The following is an 18934-nucleotide window of genomic DNA, read 5'->3' as shown; positions in this document are numbered from 1 at the left end:
GTAAATGAGGCTTCCTCTCACGTGGGCACAGCTCAGGGAAGGCATGCCCTGGCAGGGTGGGGCCTGAGGGGGCACTTACTTGGGCGGCTTCTCCACGGTGCGGTAGGAATTGAAGGATTGCAGCTGGTTCTGGACACCGCTCAGGGAGTTGGCCAACTGCCTGTCATTGAGGGTCACGATGGTTTGCTCGATCCACTGCAGCAGTTCAGAGGCCAGGGACTCATACTTCTCCACCAGGCGCTCCGCCTCCATGGCGTGGTCCAGCACCTGCACCACAGGAGACAAGGACATAGGGTTCTTGCCAGTGGGGGTCCCTGGCACAGTCCTGCAGTTCCACCTTGCTCCTGCTTTTGGGGAGTAAGACCCCAGGGCCAGGCCTCTTGTGGCCTTTCCACCTCCTGTCTCACGGTGAGCAGTACCTTGCCAATTCTTTTGCCTTCCACAGCCAGGGCCTTCATCTTGGAGAAGTAGTGGTAGTAGGTAGCCACATAGGTTATGATGGATTTCTCATCTGGTTGGTCCACATTCACATCTGAGAAATGGGAATACTCAGGTCAGGTGGACTTCAGAAACCTGCCTCCTTTGAAACCTGAGCCACTTGCACTGTGCCCGGGCCTCCCAACCCTCCATGGTGGGCATGTCTTCAGCTCCCTTACAAACAAAGTGACGCCTCCACTGTTCAGACCAAAAGGGCTGAGAAAAGCTCACCTTTTCCCCCTCTCCTAGACTAGGACAGGCCCTTCAAACAGTGTACACAACCTAGAAGCCAAAGCACGCTTTTTCCCAGCATGCCCACTGGACACGAAAACTAGTTGCTTGAGGGAAGAAACACTAGAAAAGAAAGAGCTTGCCATTTGAGGTCAGAGCCTGGGCTTGCAGGCTGGAAAGATGTCTAAGAAGCCAACAGATTCTGGGGCAGTGGGACATAAGACTAAGCCTCCTAGACCTGGGATGCTGCGCAGTAGACACAGAGGCCAGTGCCTAGCCCTGTCCTGGGACATGGCCACCCTTGTTTCCAGCCTAAGTCCCAAACCTCAGCGATGGGCCACCCAACGGCGAGAGTCCCTCAAGCAGAAACAGCTTCCACCACCTGAGCAAGGCTGACCATGACTTGAGATCCCTGGGCTCCTTTAGTTAGGCCAGATTTTATCCTTCCCAAAGGTCAGACTGTGAGACTAGAAGCCCCTTGACTGCTTCTGAAAACTCGCAGGCAGGCAGGAGCCACTGACGTCACCTCGGAAGTCGCAGGACACAGCCACATGCTTCTCAAAAGCTCTCCAGGGAACTCAATTCAGCCTATTTCTGTCTCTAGGTAGCTGACGGTGATGTCGCCATGCTGGACTAAGAGCGCTCAGGAGATGGGGCCACAGGAGGGGTGGGAAGCAGGAGAAAGTGACCCAGACCCAAACCTGCCCAGCGAGCTTAGGAAGGAGCACGTCCAACAGGCAGGTGCTTGGCCCCTCCCTGCTCCCGTTTCTGGCTGCACCAGACTGCTCTCTGCTCCGCCAAAGGCAAGCTGAGGAAACTGGCCCTGGAGCCAGGCTGCTGGAAGTCAGATCTCAGCTCCACCAGCCATACGGCCTTAGCCAGGTGCTCAACCTTTATAGGCTCCGTGTTCTTTCTCTTTCTTAAACTGAAGATGATAATGGTATGGGTTTCAAAGGGTTGTCGTAAGGATTTGATTAATTAAAACATGTCAAATGCAGTGCTACACCAGGTACAAAGGAAGAGCCAAGTGGCCATCACTGATCTCATCAAATTTCTGAGCAGAAGCACAGGAGCCAGTCCATAGGGGCAGCTGACCAGGGGCCAGTTCTCAGTGGAACCTCAAGCTCATGTAGCTTAAGTTAGAACCCTAGAATTTTAGAATAAGAAGGGCCCCCAGAAACCACGAGGACTAGCTCTCAGTCACAGAGCTTCTCTACGCAGGAGCTGGGATGGAGCCCCAGAGCCCTGGGATCTTTCTTCTGCAGGAATCCCTTTCTTCCTCCAGACTTTTTTTTTTTTTTGAGATATGATTTTCATACCATAAATTCATCTTTTTACACAGCTCAGTGGTTTTCAGTGTATTCACAAGGTTGGGCAATCATTGTTGACTACATAGTTCCAGAACATTTTCATTCACCTGCCCCAAGAAACCCCATACCACGGGTAGCTGCTCCACATCCTCCCCTCCCCAGCCCAGCATGCCTTCTGCCTCTGCCCCACCTTCAGGATCCAGCAGCTTGGTCAATCCCAGCTCCTTTTCAGCCAGATTGAAAGCATTCTGCAGATTGTAGTGTGCATTGCATTTCTTCAAGGACTCAAAATCCAGCAGGTCTGGCCTGGGGCAGGGGGAGATAGAAGATATCAAAAGCACATGAGGGCTGGGGGCTGTAGCTCAGCGGTAGAGTGCTTGCCTGGCACATGTGAGGCACTGGGTTCCATCTTCAGCATCACATAAAATAAATAAATAAAATAAAGGTAATGTGTCCATCTACACTAAAAATTTAAAAAAAAAGCACATGAGACTCCCAAAGAGGAAAAGTCAGTCTGTTCCCCTTTATCCCTGAGAGTCCAACTCAATTTTTTCTAGAAGGGAGCACTGTAGCTGGGCGCTGTGGCACATGCCTGTAATCTCAGTAGCTCCAGAGGCTGAGGCAGGAGGATTATGGGTTCAAAGCCAGCCTCAGCAACTTAGCAAGGCACTTAGCAACTCAGCAAGACCCTGTCTCTAAATAAAATATAAAAAAGGGCTGCGAATGTGGCTCAGTGGTTAAGTATCCCTGGGTTCAATCCTCAGTACCAAAAAAAAAAGGGAGTAGCCCAAATCAAACCTCCACTGCTCCCACCCTCCCCCATAGCACCCCCTACTTCTAACATAAGTTCTTGGTGGAGCACGATGCTCCCACGTTCCAGTTCCTCTCTGTACACTTGTTCCTTACAGCTGTGGTGAGCTCATCTCATCGCCTTTGGCCTACCTATGTGTCCCTTGGGTCATTAACCCACGTGCTTGCAAACCCGTCTTACCGATGTTTGTGTACGATGGCATTAAAGGCCAGTCCATCCCTCCAGCTGGTGGTGAAGTTGTGCACGTTAACATTGGGATACCTGGAAATAGGGAAAAGTGGAGAGTGGGGCCGAGCCCTGGTCTGGGAGGGAAGGACAGTTCCAGGTTGTGGATCCCAGAGCCTGTCCTTCCTTTGATGCACAGCCTCAATGCACCTGGCCCTCCACTGCCACATGCCCAGGGCCTCCTCACCCTGCGGTCTTCATCTGGCACCAGAGCAGCAGGGCGTCCTTGGCTGACTTCTTCTCCTTGTTGTCTTCTGTCTCCACACTGATGTCTTGGATCTAAAAAGGAAGAAATGCAGGGACCTCACTCCCTGGACAGGGGCACCTAGCATTATCAGAGACACTCAGAAATGGCAGGAAAAGACTTGTTAGACTGCCCTCATACAGGTGAAGGGACAGAGCCTAAGGCCCTTTCAGCCTGGGCAAGTGACATGAACCATTGGGTCTGAGGAATTTAAGGCAGCAGGAGGGGTAGGAAGCAGGTGAGTACAAGTGCCTGCGAAGAGAGCTGGTTCTTCCGGGTGGGGAGCTGAGGGCAGATCAGTGGACATTTTCTGAGATCTGCTTTCAAAGGTGAAGCCGACAGAACTCTGCTTAGGGCTAGAAGAGGCAGAGAGGTCAGGTGTGATCAGGAGAGTTGAGATGACACTGGGACATAAGCACATGGAGGAGGAGGCCAGACCTTTCCTGTGGTTCTCAAACTTTCAAACTCTCTGCAATGACGGACCAGTTTATAAGTTCCTAATCCCCTGTGAACCACCCTGGGGTCCCAAGGCACATGACCAGCACACAGAGCAGGCTCCGGGGAACTTTGCCACAGGGAGTTGGGAACTCCAAACTGGTCTCTCCCCTGTATAACAAGGTGAGTCCCCTGATCTGGCACACAGATGTGGCTGCATTGGCCAATTCTGGGCCAGGTTCCTGACACTCCATTTTTGAACTTATCACGGACCAGCTTTAATTGTTCGAGGTGCAGAACAGGTGCTTGGTCCGCTCACTGAGGAACACCTTCGAGGGTACCTGGAACCGAAGGATGATGGTCCAGACCAGCCCAAGGGTCAGTCGGTGGTTCCCATCCACGATGTCATGGGAGCCCATGTTTTCCAAGTGCACTTTTTGCTCCTTCAGAAACTGCAGAGCCTTGTCTACATTCTCCAAGCAGTGGATCCTCATGCGGCCCTTGGTAGGCTTTGGCTGTTGGGGGACAGCAGGGAGGTGGCACAGTGGCATGGGGCTGCGGGTCTCCTCCTTCCTCCCCCAGCCTTCCCAGGGCCGTGCTGGGCACACCTTCCCATGTCCTCCCTCAGGAACACAGGGACAGCCTCAGGGCCAGGGCAAAGGTCAAGGAGCTGAAGCTAAGGTAATAGATGAGGAGATTAAGATTCCCAAGGGAATTAATTGCACCCAGAGTGGGTGGGAGAAGAAACGTTTTCAATGGGACTACTGTTCCTGGCTCTGCGCAGCAAGGCCCCTGTGAAATCCACGCAGCAAAGCCTCCTGGAGCGGAACCATCCTCTGGGCAGAGGGGCTCCCTGTGCTCTGCCCTGCTGTGGCTCGTCTCTCTAGGGGCCCCTCCTGTGGCTTGTCCCTTTGGTCAGTTGCTGATCCCCACCCCCATGATCGCAGCTTACCAGTGTCTCTCCCGAGAGCACCTCCAGGAGCCTCAAGAGGTTGCGCCCATCCCGGAGGTCGCTGTACAGGTCTCCCACCCGACACGTCACCCGGGCCAAGTGCGAGTTCACCCACTTGGTGAAGGTTTTCTTCTGCACGGCTTCTCGCTCATCTGTGGTGGCAACGTGGGGTCATTTCTATCCTTTGAGTACGGTATGCCTGCTTCTAAATACCAGTTGTGTATGGGGGGGGAGTAGGAAGTGAGGTGGGAAGTGAGGAATTTGGAATGAGCTCATAAGCAAAGTAAAAAACAAAAAACAGGAGAGACAGAAAGCAGGCTCTGAGGAGAAAGAGAAAAGAAACTGTCCACGGAGGGGCTGGGATTGGGCTCCTTCACGTAACAGTGGGGGAACACTAGGCAGGCTACTCCACCCGTCAACTTCCCCACCTGTAAAATGGGCACACTACTTTCTACTTTAACACTCATCATGTTGGTTAAATGAGATACTAGTATGGGACACCTAGTGGGTGCCTGGCACAGCTGGCTTCCTGGTAAGGAGCTGCCATAAAGGAACAAAGCAGAGGGCGTGGTCTGAAATTACAGCAGCGGCTCTACCAAGTGGTCATTAGGACTTGACAGTGGAGAGGTTGCGGGCCTCCTCAGCTCACTGTCCTTAGATCACGGACAGAAAGGATGGGCCACTCTATTTCTGGGGTGGGGTCACCCAGTTGGCTGCAGGGCACCTAGTCCCAGGACACCAACATCCCAAGATTGAGAATCAAGACCTTGCAAGTTGGGGAGCTCTCCAAAACAAGGGAGGCAGGCAGGCCGAGTTAGGTGCCAATTAAAAAAAAAAAAAAGATAGAAAAAGTCCTGCTGCTTGGCCCACAGGATGGCTCCTGGTCAGGGGATGCTGTCAGGTTCCATAGAAAAATGAGAATTAGCAGGGCGCGGGGTGCACACCTGTAATCCCAGTGGCTCAGGAGGCTGAGGCAGGAGGATTGCAGGTTCAAAGACAGCCTCAGCAACTTAGCAAGGCCCTAAGCAACTTAGTAAGACCCTGTTTCAAAATAAAAAACAAAAAGGGCTGGGGGATGTAGCTCAGTGGCAGAGCAGGCCCGGGTTAAATTTCCAGTACCAAAAGAAAAATGAAAATTAAGAATTTTGCCAAGGGAAGAAAGAGGTTCAGGCCTTTGGGAAGCTGTCTGGTGGCTATGATTCTGGCCAGTTCTCCTCCAAGAGCCCAGTGTGAGAACCTAGCCCAAGTGGCCTGGCGTGAAAAGTCACCTTTGTTCCCATCTCAGCACCAGCATCTCAGAAACTGAAAAGACTCATCCCTTAATCTCACATTCCTGTGCACCTCACCCACAGAACAGCAACACACCCATGTCTATTCCTGTCTTTCTCACCTCCAGCCCCTGTACCTGTGCCAAACCTGGGGTCCTAATGACCGCGTGGGATGCTCCAGAGCACCTGTGGAACCAAGGGTGCCTCTGGACACCATTCAGAGTCTACAGGCTCTGCCTAAGCTGGGGATGGCCCAGATCATCCTGCCATGACTGGATCCAGGTGGGACTGCCCTGCTATCAGGCACAGTGGGGTGAGGCCACTTTAGCACACAGGTAGAATAAAGGGGAAGACATGGAAACAGTGATGGCTAGAAACATGGGCAATGCCAAGTCCCAAAGTATAACGTCACAAAATGCCTATAGCATCCCTAGACACACACACACACTCACACCATGAAACAGCGACTGCCAGAAATATATTTAAATGTGTGTGCCAGGATGGACATGCCTGTTCAGACATCTACCTACCAACCTCTCCTTTGACACACACCCAGTTTCCACACACGCCCCCTCACACACATTCAGATGCCCACTCAGAAGCCCATGGAAACAGAGGAGCTCTAGATCCTGCGCCTCTGGCCCACTCCCTGTCTTCCCTAACTGGGGGAGCATGGCCAAACCCTGGGAGGCCAGCTGCCTGAACCTGCTGAGGCTTCCGTTGCTGGCACTGACCTAGGGCTCCTTCCATCCTCTTTACCTTTGCACCCAGTGGGGCCCTCAAGGTCAACCTCCCATCCCCACTATCCCACATGGTCCTTCCCAGTGGGTCCAAACCTTTCCCAATTCCGTCTATACATCTCTGGAGTTTCTGGCCACTTGTAATGATTCCCTCTAGGGCTGGTCACGTTGTCTCCCAACACAAACATCTGAGTCACAGAAAGTGCCCGCTCCAGCTCCTGGGCCCTGGCTGTTCCCCCTGCCCTAGTCCCCTCTCGCACACCGGGCTCCACTCTGCCTGGGGGCACTCACCTTGGAGCTGTTTGAAGCGTCCTTCCAACACGCTGGCATACTGAGCAGGGTTGATGAAGGCAGCCGGTGAGAGCAGGAGGCCCCCCGGGTTCTGAGACCCTTCCACAGCCTCGTAGTAAAGCTCTTCGGCCCCGTTCAGGCCGTTCCCGTGTACCCTGCCCACTGCGTTCCCGCTCATGCCGCCCGCTGCCCCTACACAGCCCGCGGCCCAGAGTCCATGCTCCCCTGCGCCTCGCAGCTGGCAAGTGTCTGTCCCCTGGAGCCTGGGCCGGGGGTCCCGGGAGGCTGCCGTCCCTGGTGGCGGGGATTCAAGGATGCTGGGAGTTTCAAGGAGTGGGAAAAAGGAGTTACGGGATGTCTGAGCTCCTGAAACCAGTGAGCGGGGCACACCTGGCTGTGGCGAGAGGAGACACCAGCAGCTCCCGACAAACAGGTCGGACCGTGGCGGGGGAGGGGCGGGAGGCTGGGGGGCGGAGCCGGGCTGCGGCAGGGCCAGGCCCGCGGGGGCGGAGGAGGGAGCTGCCAGCGCCGGGAGACCTGCCCGCCAGCCCCAGGTTGCCCAAGACTGGGGAAGACCGGTGAGAGAGGCCCCCAAAGCAAGCCGTCTGCAGGGGCTGCAAGCAGGCCCCTCTCTGGGTGACCCTGGGCGGTCCCTCTCCAGGACGCCGGCTTTGATCTTAGCTCAGAAAGCAGAAAAACAGAAACCTGGAAACAAGGAGATTCTGGAAGAAGCCAAGCCCCGAGCTGTGCTGATAGGTATTGCTAGGGTCCTCGCCACTAGTGGGTTAGCATCATCTATGGTTCCAGCCCCTTCCTTGCCCACGAGGGCTCTCCTCAGCCAATGTCCCAGTCCCCAGTTACGCCTCACTGCTGGGCCGTCCACCACATCTCCTTCCTGCCTCTTCCTGAGCTTCATACACTCGCCCCTCCCCCATCGCCTTCCTTTTAGTATTCATGAGCACCTGGGGGTGTGAGGCACAGAGTACACCAGCACAGCCATATGGAGCTGCCTCTTCAGGGCATCACCCGTGTAGTGGAGAGATAAAGAGCACCAAGTGGCTCGCATATGTGCACAGACAGACTCATAACAGTCCTGGGGGCACAGGTCTCGAGGGCACAGGTGTTAGGACAATATTGGGTGGTGTGTACACAGACATGGTCAGAGTTCCGCGTGGCACATGTCCTGTGCAGCCAGACATCATGATCATACAGGTTGGCCTGTGGACCATGCACCGACACCATGACAGTCCTGGGAGGCATGTGTCATTACAGATATGGTAAGAGTCCTGGTTGGTGTGCGCACACGCGCTGTGTGTAGATACCATGACAGTAATAGAGAATCATGAACCAAAAACTAGGGTTCCAGGTACACTTTCCCTCAAAGAGGGGACATTTTCCATATCCCACACCTCTGTTTTCTCTGAGATAGAGAAGCATTGGTATGACAATTTCAACAGCCAGCCAAAGACCCAGCCAAAAGGGAAAAGGGTCCAGGTCCTCAGAACCAATGGCCACCACTCAGGGATCCTTAGGCTGATGCTGCATTGGCTGAGAAGAACTATGTGGGGAGATCTGGGAGGGTATTGGGGATTTAACCCAGTGAGACTCAACCCCTAAGTCACATCCCCAGACCTTTTTATTTTTTATTTTGAGACGGAGTCTGGCTAAGTTGCTGAGGCTGGTCTCAAACTTGCAATTCTCCTGCCTGGGTCTCCTGAGTCACTGGGATTACAGGCCTGCACCATGGTGCCCAGCTATTTGGGGAATTTTTAAAAAGCCTCAGTTATGGCCCATATGGCCAAAGATTCACTGTTGCCAGGGAGGAGCTTGGGAGGAGCTTGGGAGCCTGTGACAATAGTTCCTGGATAAAGCCTGCGGTCAGGTTTGGGAACCTCAGCCTCAGTGTCTCTTCTCTCAGCAGCCACCCACTGGGGCGCCACCTCTTAGGAGTAGTCCTGACTTCTCACTGGACTGGGCTGGGCAATGACAAGGGAGGGATGGAAGAGGGGAGCCAGACTGGGTGGGTGGCCTAGGGGTGTGTGGGTGACTCAGCCCCACGCCAGCGGCTGGTGGTGTCAGGTGGCAGCCGCACTGTTGCCATGACAACTCCTCCCCCAGAACGCAGGGAGGCCCGCTGAACGAGTTTGTTTGTGCTCAGAGCCACCGAAAGGGAGAGCCCTGGCCGCAGGGAAGGGCAGGGACCCAGGTGGGCGGAGAGCAAACCCTGGAGAATGGGCTGCGGACAAGACTGCAGTGGGAGAGGACCTGCTTCCGGAACCAGGTAGATGAAATAATGGGAGTAACAGGTGGCAGGTGGAAGGAATAGGTGGGGAGGGTGCAGAGAGGATGGCGGCCGGGAGGGAGAACAGGAATGGGAAATGACAGTGGAAATCAAGGAAGGCAATGAAAGGCAGGGATGTGGGGGCGGAGACAGTGACAGTGAGAGTGCAAAAGGAGGAAGGGACATGACCCAGGGCCCAGGCCAGTGAAGGAAGCTATTGAGTCAGTGGAGCAAGTCCAGGGGTCAGCTCCGCTGGCATCTCTGGGCCTGGGGTAAGGGAGGCTGCGTAAGGTTCTTGATTGCAGGAAGTTTGCTCTTGAGGCTGGATTTGGGGACTATGGGCCTGGTGGGCTATTCTGGGTTTCCCACTTAGTACAGCAACTTAAAAAGTGAGGTCTTCCCATAGGGGTGAAGGACTCTCCACCACCCGCTTGGGACCAGCCTCCTCCAGTCTCCTCAGCACCTCCAGTGGTCCTCCCCTGACCTCACCTGCCAGGGCCTTGATTCGAGACCTCTCAAAAAGGCGAGCGGAGCTGCTGTCATTGTCCCAGTCTGAGTCGGGCAGGTCCCAGCGGTTGTTGATGTCACTGTACTGGCCCTGGATTTCCAAGCTGTCGAAGTCTGTGGGTGACAGAGTGCTGCTCATGGTGGTGGGTGGCTTCCTGCTCCTGCAAGAAGATGAAACGGATGAAGGGCATCTCCGGGCCTCTGGACCTCACCCTCATCATGTCCTTCCTTCCCTAGCTCTGCTGTTGCTCTCCTCAAGGCCAGGGGTGGGTTGTTGGTTTTAGTTTGTGAAAATTGGTCCCCAGAGGGAGAGGGGAAGCCACCATGAGGGACAGGAATGTGGAAAGACTGAACATGGCAGATGGCCTGTGGAGGGAGGCAGGAGGGTAGCACAGTGTCTCAGAGCACACGTGTCTGCACAGAGTAGACAGGAAGGGCTTCAAGGGCTCAGCCGAGGGAGGGCAGGGCAGAGCTGGGGGCTGAAAATGGCCCTGAGCTTAGCATGTGTCAGAATGGCAGTGTGTGGAGTGGTGTGAGGCAGACAGCGGGTGTGAGTCCCCTTGAGCAGTAATGAGTGGAAAGTAGAGTTCTTCCCTCCCCACTTCTGTTCTGAGCCTTCTGCCTCCTGTAGGCTACTGAAGATGGAGAGACCCAGCTTCTGCTCTGTCTACCACATCTACCACAGATCCTCTAGATGGACTGATGAGCTGATAGGCAAGTAGGGACCAAGTACCTCGGAGTTCAAAGAAGGACACAGTACAGTTCTCCCCCTTTATATCCTTTTGTTTGCTATAAAGAATGCTTAATATGTGCTCCATGAATGTCAGCTGTGCTACATGTCCCTGCTGTTCACATGCATCTCCTCATCACAACCCCCAGTGGGGCCAGGGTCCATGGCTGTCCCCATTTCATAGATGAGGAAGCAGCACCACAGAAATAAGCCACTGGTTCAAGGACACACAGCTGAAAGGACCACCAAGGGTTGTTTTGTTATTGGTGGATTTTTTGTTTTTGTTTTTTGGTACTGGGGATTGAACCCAGGGGTGCTTAACCACTGAGTCACACCCTCAGCCATTTTTTATTTTGAGACAGGGTCTTACTAAGTTGCTGAGGGTCTTGCCAAGTTGCTGAGGCTAGCCTTGAACTCATGATCCTCCTGTCTCAGCCTCCTAAATTGCTAGGATTACAGGCATGTGCCACGGCACCTGGCACCACCAAGGTTTGGAAGCAAAATTCTTTCTCTTAATTACAGTCTCTGAGATAGAGATTTACAGGTTCTCTGACCGACCTGGAGCCTATTAGTGTGGTGGGTTATTAGCACTCACCACAGCACTCTAGGGCCTGGCTGGGAAACCTGGATCATGTATGCTGCCAGCATTATTTATGACCTTAACTTTGGCAAACACATTTTGCCCTCAAACCTAACAAACGAGCATGGGATCAGTTGCTGGGGATTTTTTTTTTTTTTAATGAGTATTGTTCAAAGTTCTTGTGTAACATGACACTCAGCAGCCATTCAAGAGAATGGTGGTGGGGGGTGGGGGGACGGTGTCTGTAACTTTAACAAAATCCCAAATTCTACATTTCTCATTTTTCTAGTACCTCTTGAATATGAAGACATTTTAATCCTGAGCTCTACTTCCTGGGACCAGGGCTGTGAACTTGGCCATCTCTGGTTCTGGGAAGGAAGGAGGTAAGGAGAACCTCTTCTGTGGTTTGGGGAAGGAAAAAGGAATGGGTAGTGAGACTGGGGTGGCTGGGAAGGTGTGTTCCCAAGGGCACGCAAAGGCAGAACTTGGCTTCTATCATTACCTGGTTCCACGAAGCTGAACCTGACCTGCTTGAAGGGCAGGGCTGCCAGCCCCTCCCCTTTCCTTGCACATCAGGATTTCCCTGGGAGTAGCATTAATGAGGTGTGAGGGAGCTCAGGTCTAAGGTCCCTCAATTGGGGCTTTTCAATCCCTGTAGCAGAACAGGGAACTTAATTTCCATTAGGCCTAGGACTCCTGTCCCATCATTTCCCCCAACAGATTCTTCTGGATTTGCTCTGTAAATATTTATATAAAAATAAATTCCAGGGCAGAGGTGAATCACCCTGAGCAAAGAGCACTGTGGGCCAGGCATGACCTGAGCTAGTCACCTAACACTCTTAGTTGCTGGATGGCAAAGCAGTCCCCTTCCCAGCCCTTCAGATTAGGGAATTCCGGCCAGCAGCCCCTGTCACACTTAGCTCTGGGAAGGGCACTTCCAGCTCTCAACCCATGCAGAGACCCCTACATAAAAACACCAACATCTGAAGACCCCTGAGGGTCAGTGTATATGACCTTGTCCCTCTTACCAGGAGTCACAAACTCACTGAAGCCAGTCCCCAGGAGTGTTTTGTTTGGCCAACATTGGCTTTAAAATAACTGATTTTGGATTCTTTCAGGTGGGATTGGTTCTACCTTCTCCACAGACCTTACCATTCCTTTTTGCTCCTGTGCAAATATGATTTACATATTTATGTTACCCTCCTGGCCCCTGAAGGCCCCTGAGGTTTTCAAACCATTATCATGTGTCTTTGTACTCCACAAAGAGCAGACACTTAAGGGAAGCAAGTTTTTGACTGCTGTCTCTAAGCCAATGTGTTCCCCAGACCTCCAAAAGCCTCATGAACCCAAACATGCACTGCTCTTGCTTGTTTTTGGTGACCCAACTTGGTCCTTCCAAGGACCTACCAGGGTCCAGGCATAGGATTCAGACCTTCCAGGGGAGGCCTGGCTGGTACAAATTCTCTGTGGAATCCCATCATTTTGGGGAGAAAACCTGAAACTGGAACCTCCCCCTGTCAAAGTTCAGTCAGGGACATCTGTGCTTTGTAACCTGAGTTCCCAAGAATGCCATGATATAGATAAGGAACCAAGACAGCATATGGGGGGTCAGAGATCTCCATAATAGCATTGTGCTGTAACTCCAGAGACTTCCTGAGAATGCTGTTCATCACTGTGGCTCTGAGGCCCTATCTCTGCGCCTTGAAAATTGCGTTCTCTGAGCATTCCAACTCTGCAGCCTCCGAGTTTTTTGAACAATATGTTCTCTGTCAGTGTCCCCGGCTGCCATCTCCAGATTCCTATAGTTTTCTGTTTGAATTTCTCCTACCCAGATCCTGCTCTGGTTCCCTTTCACTGGCACCATTCATAGAGCACCATTCCTTGCCTGTGACCTGAGACTCTATGCTCATAGGCTGCTGGGGAGCTCCCCCCAGCCTCATAACCACCCCATCTCTCCCTATACCCTCTTCTCAGAGGATTCCTGAACTCTGGCAATAGGGTGGTGCAGCAACTAATCCAGATTACAATTTGTCCAATCCCTTATTCTTAGCCACTGACCTCTAGCTGGGCCCAAGTAGCTTATATTGTTAGTGTCAGAACAATGTCAACTTCCGCCAGATGCAGGCTTGGGGTGCTGCGGGAACTTACACCCAAGCACTGTCAGATGCAGACTCTGCTCAGCTGGGTACATGTGGGGCTTCTAGGGCAGCTGTCTTCCCTCCCCCTCTTCTCTCGTTTTTTAGCTGGTGTATAAAGCTAGAAATCCTGCCCCCAGGCTAGAAGCTATCTTGTACCCTAATTCTTCCTCTCACCTTATCCTGCTTCTGCTTAATTCTTTTCCTCTCTCCGAGACAGTTGATGGGTCCACCTCTGTGCTCCGCACAGCATTTCAGCTGCAGCTATGGCTGCGCTTATCACATTATATCAGTTAGTTGTTTATGTTTCTCTCTGCTGGCTCCAATTTTAACTCATTGAGGGCTGGGTCTTAACTTCTTTTTGTGTTTTGGGGGCCCAGCAGAATAGGTATTCAATAAAGAGACATTGAATGAATTGAGTACGATTCATTTTTTTTTTGGCCATCCAATTAATGTCTTTCTTAGGGATGGAGAAAGGATCAAGGAAAAAATGAAAACGGGGGTGCAAAAGCTGATCCTTAACTGGAGTACTTTCGGGGTTGAGCTCTATGGTCAGGACCAGCGATTCTCAAAACTCACAGGGAATCACAGTTACCTAGAATGGAGGGTCCAGTTACTGAATGGTTCCCCCTACCCCAAGTTTCTGATTCAGGGATGGGGAATTTGCATTTCTAACCTGTTCCCAGGTGACATTAAAGCTGCTGGCATAGAGAGCACACTTTGAGGGTCACTCTTGTCCTAGGATGACAAGCAGCTGGAATTGGTTAGAGGAGCTACGAGAACTGAGAAGACACATTTTCAGGGGTGAGTGTGACTAGATTTAGCTTCTAGGTGTGTTCAGGCCCCATCCCATGCTAAATTCCAATATAACTTCCCCTCTAGAGCCCTATCCATGAGAAGGAGATTGAAGATGGAGTGGGCTCTAGAGCTAACAAAACTGAGCAGATGCCCTGACACAGCGAATCACAGAAGTGCTGAAGGAGGACAGGGCTGGAGCAGCCAGGGAAAGGCAGAAAGGAATAAATGACAGCAGGATGAATAATAGATTAGAAGAGATGGGGACTTTGGCAAAGTAAAAAATCTTATTTGATTTCAAAGTATAAAGGGTGGACTGGCAGAAAAAGAAAAAGGAGAAAGAAATCACAATAAACCCAGGGCTCTGAGGGAGGCAAGAGATAGATGTTCCCAGGGCAGAGAAGAAGAGGAAGGCAGGAAAAACAAAAACCCCAAACCATTTCCCAGGTCAGGACTCACTCTGCTCTGAAGAATTTAGGGACTGGACTAAAGAGGGTCTGAATTTTGACTCTCTCCTGCAGAATCTTCCACTTAGGGCAGAGTCATTTAGAGTCCTTCACTCCCTTCCCCAATCCTGGGTTTACATCATTTTCTCCATTGGATGCAGAAAGCTCCATTTTAGCTTTTCCTTCACTAATTCTTTGCTCTCCTGTGTGTGCCAAGAGGTTACCTCACACCTCCAGCTAAGATACAGATTTGGAACTCAGTCCGCCCTCTTCTTCAAGGAAGATGCCGGCATCTGCCAGCTTTCAGTGTTGGAGTTGTGGCTGCTCTCAGGGGGGGAAGCTGCAGAGAAACAACCCGCTGAGACAGCCTGTAGCAGGTTAGAACAGGGGCAAGCCTGCATCTCAGACAAGGAGCAATGTCATGAGGTTAATAGGGCAAAGTCAGTCACTGCCAGAGTGGATGGTGGTATGGACAGTGGTGCTGGAGGTAGAATGGCCCAGCCAGGACGCCTCCCTGGGTAGTTGTATGACAGGCCGACTCCACAACCCTGTAAATGTCCCGGCCTCCGAAAAACCGTACAAGACGCTTCCCCATAGCTCCAAAGGAAGAGGCTTCGTTCAGCCTTTGCGAGTGCCACAGTGGGCGCCGCCGCCAACGTGTCCCCCCTCTTCCACACACTGCGAGGGAGCCTACGTGGAGCTGGCACCCAAGGGGTCAGGAGAAGCCCACGCGGCTCCAGAGCGAGCCCTCAATAAGGGAGGGAGCCGACTGCCTGCAGAAGCGGGACAGAGCCAGCCAAGCGCGTCCTCGGCACCCGGACCGGCGCCGGCTAGTCAGCCTGCGGAGCCTCAGCAGGAGAACTGCCTGCGCTGTCAGACACGCTCCGAGCCATCCGACCCCTATCCATCAGCGCGTCTGTCAAGCCCCAACTCTTCCAGACTCTTCTCTAGGTTCCTGAAAGGCCCGCGACCCCCAGTCTCGACCCCCACCGTCCTCACCCTGGTACCTGGCTGCTGGCACATGACACTGTGCATCCTGTCCCCTGTATCCCTCAGGATTCAGGGCCAGGCGCCGCATCCTTCCTTCCCGACTCCCTGGAACCGACCCGGACCCCGACCCCGCCGCCGGCACGCGGCTGCACAAAGCGCGCCTCCTCGCCGGCCGGGACAAAGCGGGCCGGGGCGCCCGCACCTACCTGTGTGCGGAGCGCCGGCGGGGCGGGCGGGAGCGCGACGGACGGGGGCGCACCGGTCGACGCCCGCCCGCAGCCCGGCCGCGTGGGGCGGTTGCGGGCGGCGGCCGGTGGCTGCCGGCCGCGGGCGCACAGCGGGCGGGCGCTGTCACGGGGCGCGAGCGGCGCGGGGGGCGCGCGGGATCGGCGGCGGCGGCGGGGCGCGTGGCGGCGGCGCGCGGGCGCGAGCGGCGGGACTGCGGCGCCGCGGAAGGAGGACAATAGCCTCCCCCTGCCGCAGGCCGCCGGCTCCCGCGGGAGGCCGGGGACCATCTGGAGCCCGCGGCCCCGCGGGGCTCGGGGCGGGGCCCGAGTCGCCCCCTCCCCGCCCGGCGCCATGGCAACCGCGGCCCCTCTCGGTTCTCCCCACAGCTTCCCGGTCCTGGGTTGTTGACCTTCCCCGGGGCCAACGCGGTGGCGGCTCCGCAGCCGGCTCCCGACCCCCACCGCCTTCCGTGTGGGTGTCCCCTTAACCCCCGCCTTCCGGTCCTCGCTAGCCAGCCCCGCGTCAGCCCTGGGCAGCCTGGGTACCCCCCACAGCTTACGCGGCTCGGTCTTAGTTTGGATACCCCACCTTTGTCCTTCGCCTTTGGTCCAAAATCCGTATCCCCGGGAAGCGCAATCCTTCTTTTAATGTCACTCACCGCGGAGATGTCTTCCCGAGATGCGGCCTCTGTTTTCCTTTTCAAATGTTCCTCTTTGGGCACCTCCAGGCCATCTCCCTTAAGCATTTCTCTCTGCCATCCCCCCTGTCTCTAGTCCTCCTTCCGGCAGGTAGGCTGGCCCGCTTTCCCAAAGCATCGCCATGGTGCTCCTGGAGATTCGCCTTCTCCCAAATCAGATTCTCGGAACAGTCATCGCAGCGGCTTCTCAGCTCCTCTCATTTATCAACCAACAGAATTCCGGCCTGTCTTAAAGGGGGTGGGGGCGGGGGTGGACATTTCTAGGCCTGGCACAGGCTGGGTTTCTCCTTGGTTTATTAGTGGCTGAGTGGTCCAAGGTCTAAGGTCATTAACCAAGGTGAACAGCTCTCTGCTTAGGAGAGGAAGAAATGTACCCGAGTTATAACAAACGAATGGGGTGGGTGCTGGCGGTGGGTGCTAAAAGTGCATTATGTCATGTGACACTCCACCCCCACTCCAGCTCTGAGAAGTAGATGCTGTTCTTCCAGACTAGAAAACTAAACTAGGCTCAGGGATGAAGTGGTAATAACAGGGTGGGCTTTGTTCAAAGCCATTAGGTTCTATCTGCCCCTGAAGAGATGGGCTCATTTCTATACGGGACTGCCTGGAATTGTCAAAGAAGGGCAATTCAAAAAATGTGCTTTCAGTGAATTCTTGGGTTCAAGGTTTGGTGTATATGTGTGTGTGTTTGGGAGGGTTGTTTGTTTATAAGCCAAGGGTCTCACTAAATTGCTCAGGCTGGCCTTTTGTTCACTATCTTCCTGCCTCTGGCAGTAGCTACCCTGACCAGGTGGGTTTAAGGTTACATGATGGCTTTTGGGGTAACTGAATTTTAGGATTTTGCTTCTTTCTTTATTGCATACTGAAATAAATAATTGAACTACTTTCCAGATATGATTTTGGCAAAGTAAAATACCATGTGTTAAATGGACTTGAAAACATTTGCAAGGTAAAACAAAATCCTGCTACCACCCCTAACTAGTTGTCATCTCATCCACCAGGCATTGGTTTTGCTAGTTTATAAAATGGGTTGGGAGACCAGTGGGGAGTTACATTAAAAGGTCTCTCCCAGCTATCCATGCTGTGATTCTACCACTCGAATGGAACTCGGCTTTCTGGGGTGCACCTCAGGCTATTTATGATGATGATGATGATTTTTTGACAGTCACTCCTTTAGGCAATGGAATCAAAAGAGCAAGGTCATACTGTCCTCAGAGGTGTTAGTGTATGTTGGAAGGTTCAGGAAGAAGTAGGCCAAGGTGTACATAATGGTCATCAAGGAGGCTTGGACAGGAACTTTAAAGTTGATGGGATCAGAATCAGCTGACCTGCTAAAGAACTGGAACCATCAAACTGCTGCTGCTGTACTGATTATGGGAACTGAGGGTCCCAAGTCAGCTTATTAGATGGTGGCCCAATTATAAGTCAAAGATCATAGGCCTTATTAGGTCTTATCATTAATATAACAATAGCTTTTGTAGAATAATTTCCTACTTTCAGCGTTTCATAATCTTTCAAAAAGACTTTCTAGAAGGTGGGGATATAGCTCTGTGGTAGAACATCTGTCTAGCATGTACACAGCCCTGGGTTGACCCCAGTACCATTAAAAAAAAAAAGCCTTTGTAAGGTAAGCATTCTAATTTTTATTCTCATTTTATTAATGAGTAAACTGATTTTCAGACATTTAAGTGAATATTCAAATTCACAGAATTACTAGTTTATGATTAAAAACTCAAAGGTTTTTTTTTAAGAGAGAATATAATTTTTTTTTTTTTTGTAGATGGACAAAACACAATGCCTTTATTTTTATGTGGTGCTGAGAATTGAACCCGGGTCCCACCGGTGCTAGGCGAGTGCTCTACTGCTGAGCCACAATCCCAGCCCCAGAGGTTTTTTTGATTCCTAGTAGGTTCAGAGGGGCAGTATAGCATAATGATTAAAAGCATCAATTTTGGAGTTAGGCTCCCTTAAATTAAAATCGAGTTTATTTATGTAACCTAAGACACATACTTACCTTCCCTGGGATTCAGTTTCCTCACCTGTAAAATGTGGGATCAAATGAGTTATTACAGGTGAAGTACTAGAACAGCACCCTGCACATAGTAAGCACTCAATCAGCATCAGCCATATTTTACCATTTTATGACTTTACTGTTACCCATTTTGGAAAGGAAGCGTGCTCAATAAAGGGAACACTGAGATCACTTGTCAGCTCTGCGACTGGGTTGCTTTGGAAACTTGTTATTTTGCTCAATAGTGAATCAGTATAGTCAACGGTGAAGAAAATGTCTGCTTCCTTTTTACGTCAGTTGCAAAAGTGAGTGGATGATGTCCACTAAATATGCTGAGTTTCTCAGATAATCCAGATTTGTTGCTTAGATTCCCAAGATTCATGGAAAGATCTTGGCTTCTGCCACCAAGCTCACAGAATTAGCTGAGTTCACAGCTCTTGTTTGTGTGCCATGGGAGAGGTGTCCCTCCTTCCATCTGAGACTGCTTCTTCTGGCTCCTGCTCTAAGTTTTATCCCCTCCCACGCTCTCATGGCCCTCACACCTTCTGGT

General features: G+C 52.4%; 1 protein-coding gene across 5 annotated transcripts in view; it reads right to left on the bottom strand.

The window, feature by feature from the left end:
- Sptbn2 (spectrin beta, non-erythrocytic 2) overlaps positions 1-16772 on the bottom strand; it is a 38056-nt gene extending 21284 nt beyond the window's left edge. Inside the window, exons 1-9 of one of the 5 annotated variants that reach the window (XM_058579455.1) lie at positions 16265-16772; positions 9755-9933; positions 4686-4837; positions 4075-4248; positions 3242-3333; positions 3010-3090; positions 2209-2324; positions 420-532; positions 80-267 (exon numbers count right to left, since the gene is read on the bottom strand). In XM_058579455.1, coding sequence (XP_058435438.1) covers positions 80-267; positions 420-532; positions 2209-2324; positions 3010-3090; positions 3242-3333; positions 4075-4248; positions 4686-4837; positions 9755-9911 — 1073 coding nt within the window. In that variant the 5' untranslated portion in view covers positions 9912-9933; positions 16265-16772. Of the gene's footprint in view, positions 1-79; positions 268-419; positions 533-2208; positions 2325-3009; positions 3091-3241; positions 3334-4074; positions 4249-4685; positions 4838-6984; positions 7430-9754; positions 9934-15654; positions 15727-16264 lie in introns of those variants that run through there. The other 4 variants (XM_046445139.2, XM_058579456.1, XM_046445141.2 and 1 more) reach the window with 4 other exon arrangements.
- Between the last annotated feature and the right edge of the window lie 2162 nt (positions 16773-18934).

This window comes from Marmota monax, unplaced genomic scaffold, assembly GCF_021218885.2.
Source record: "Marmota monax isolate L192 unplaced genomic scaffold, Marmota_monax_Labrador192_F-V1.1 WCK01_AAM20220418_F8-fsc00038, whole genome shotgun sequence".
NCBI lineage: Eukaryota > Metazoa > Chordata > Mammalia > Rodentia > Sciuridae > Marmota > Marmota monax.
The sequence above is the reverse complement of the archived record's forward strand: the minus strand, read 5'-3'. Positions and strand labels throughout refer to the sequence as shown.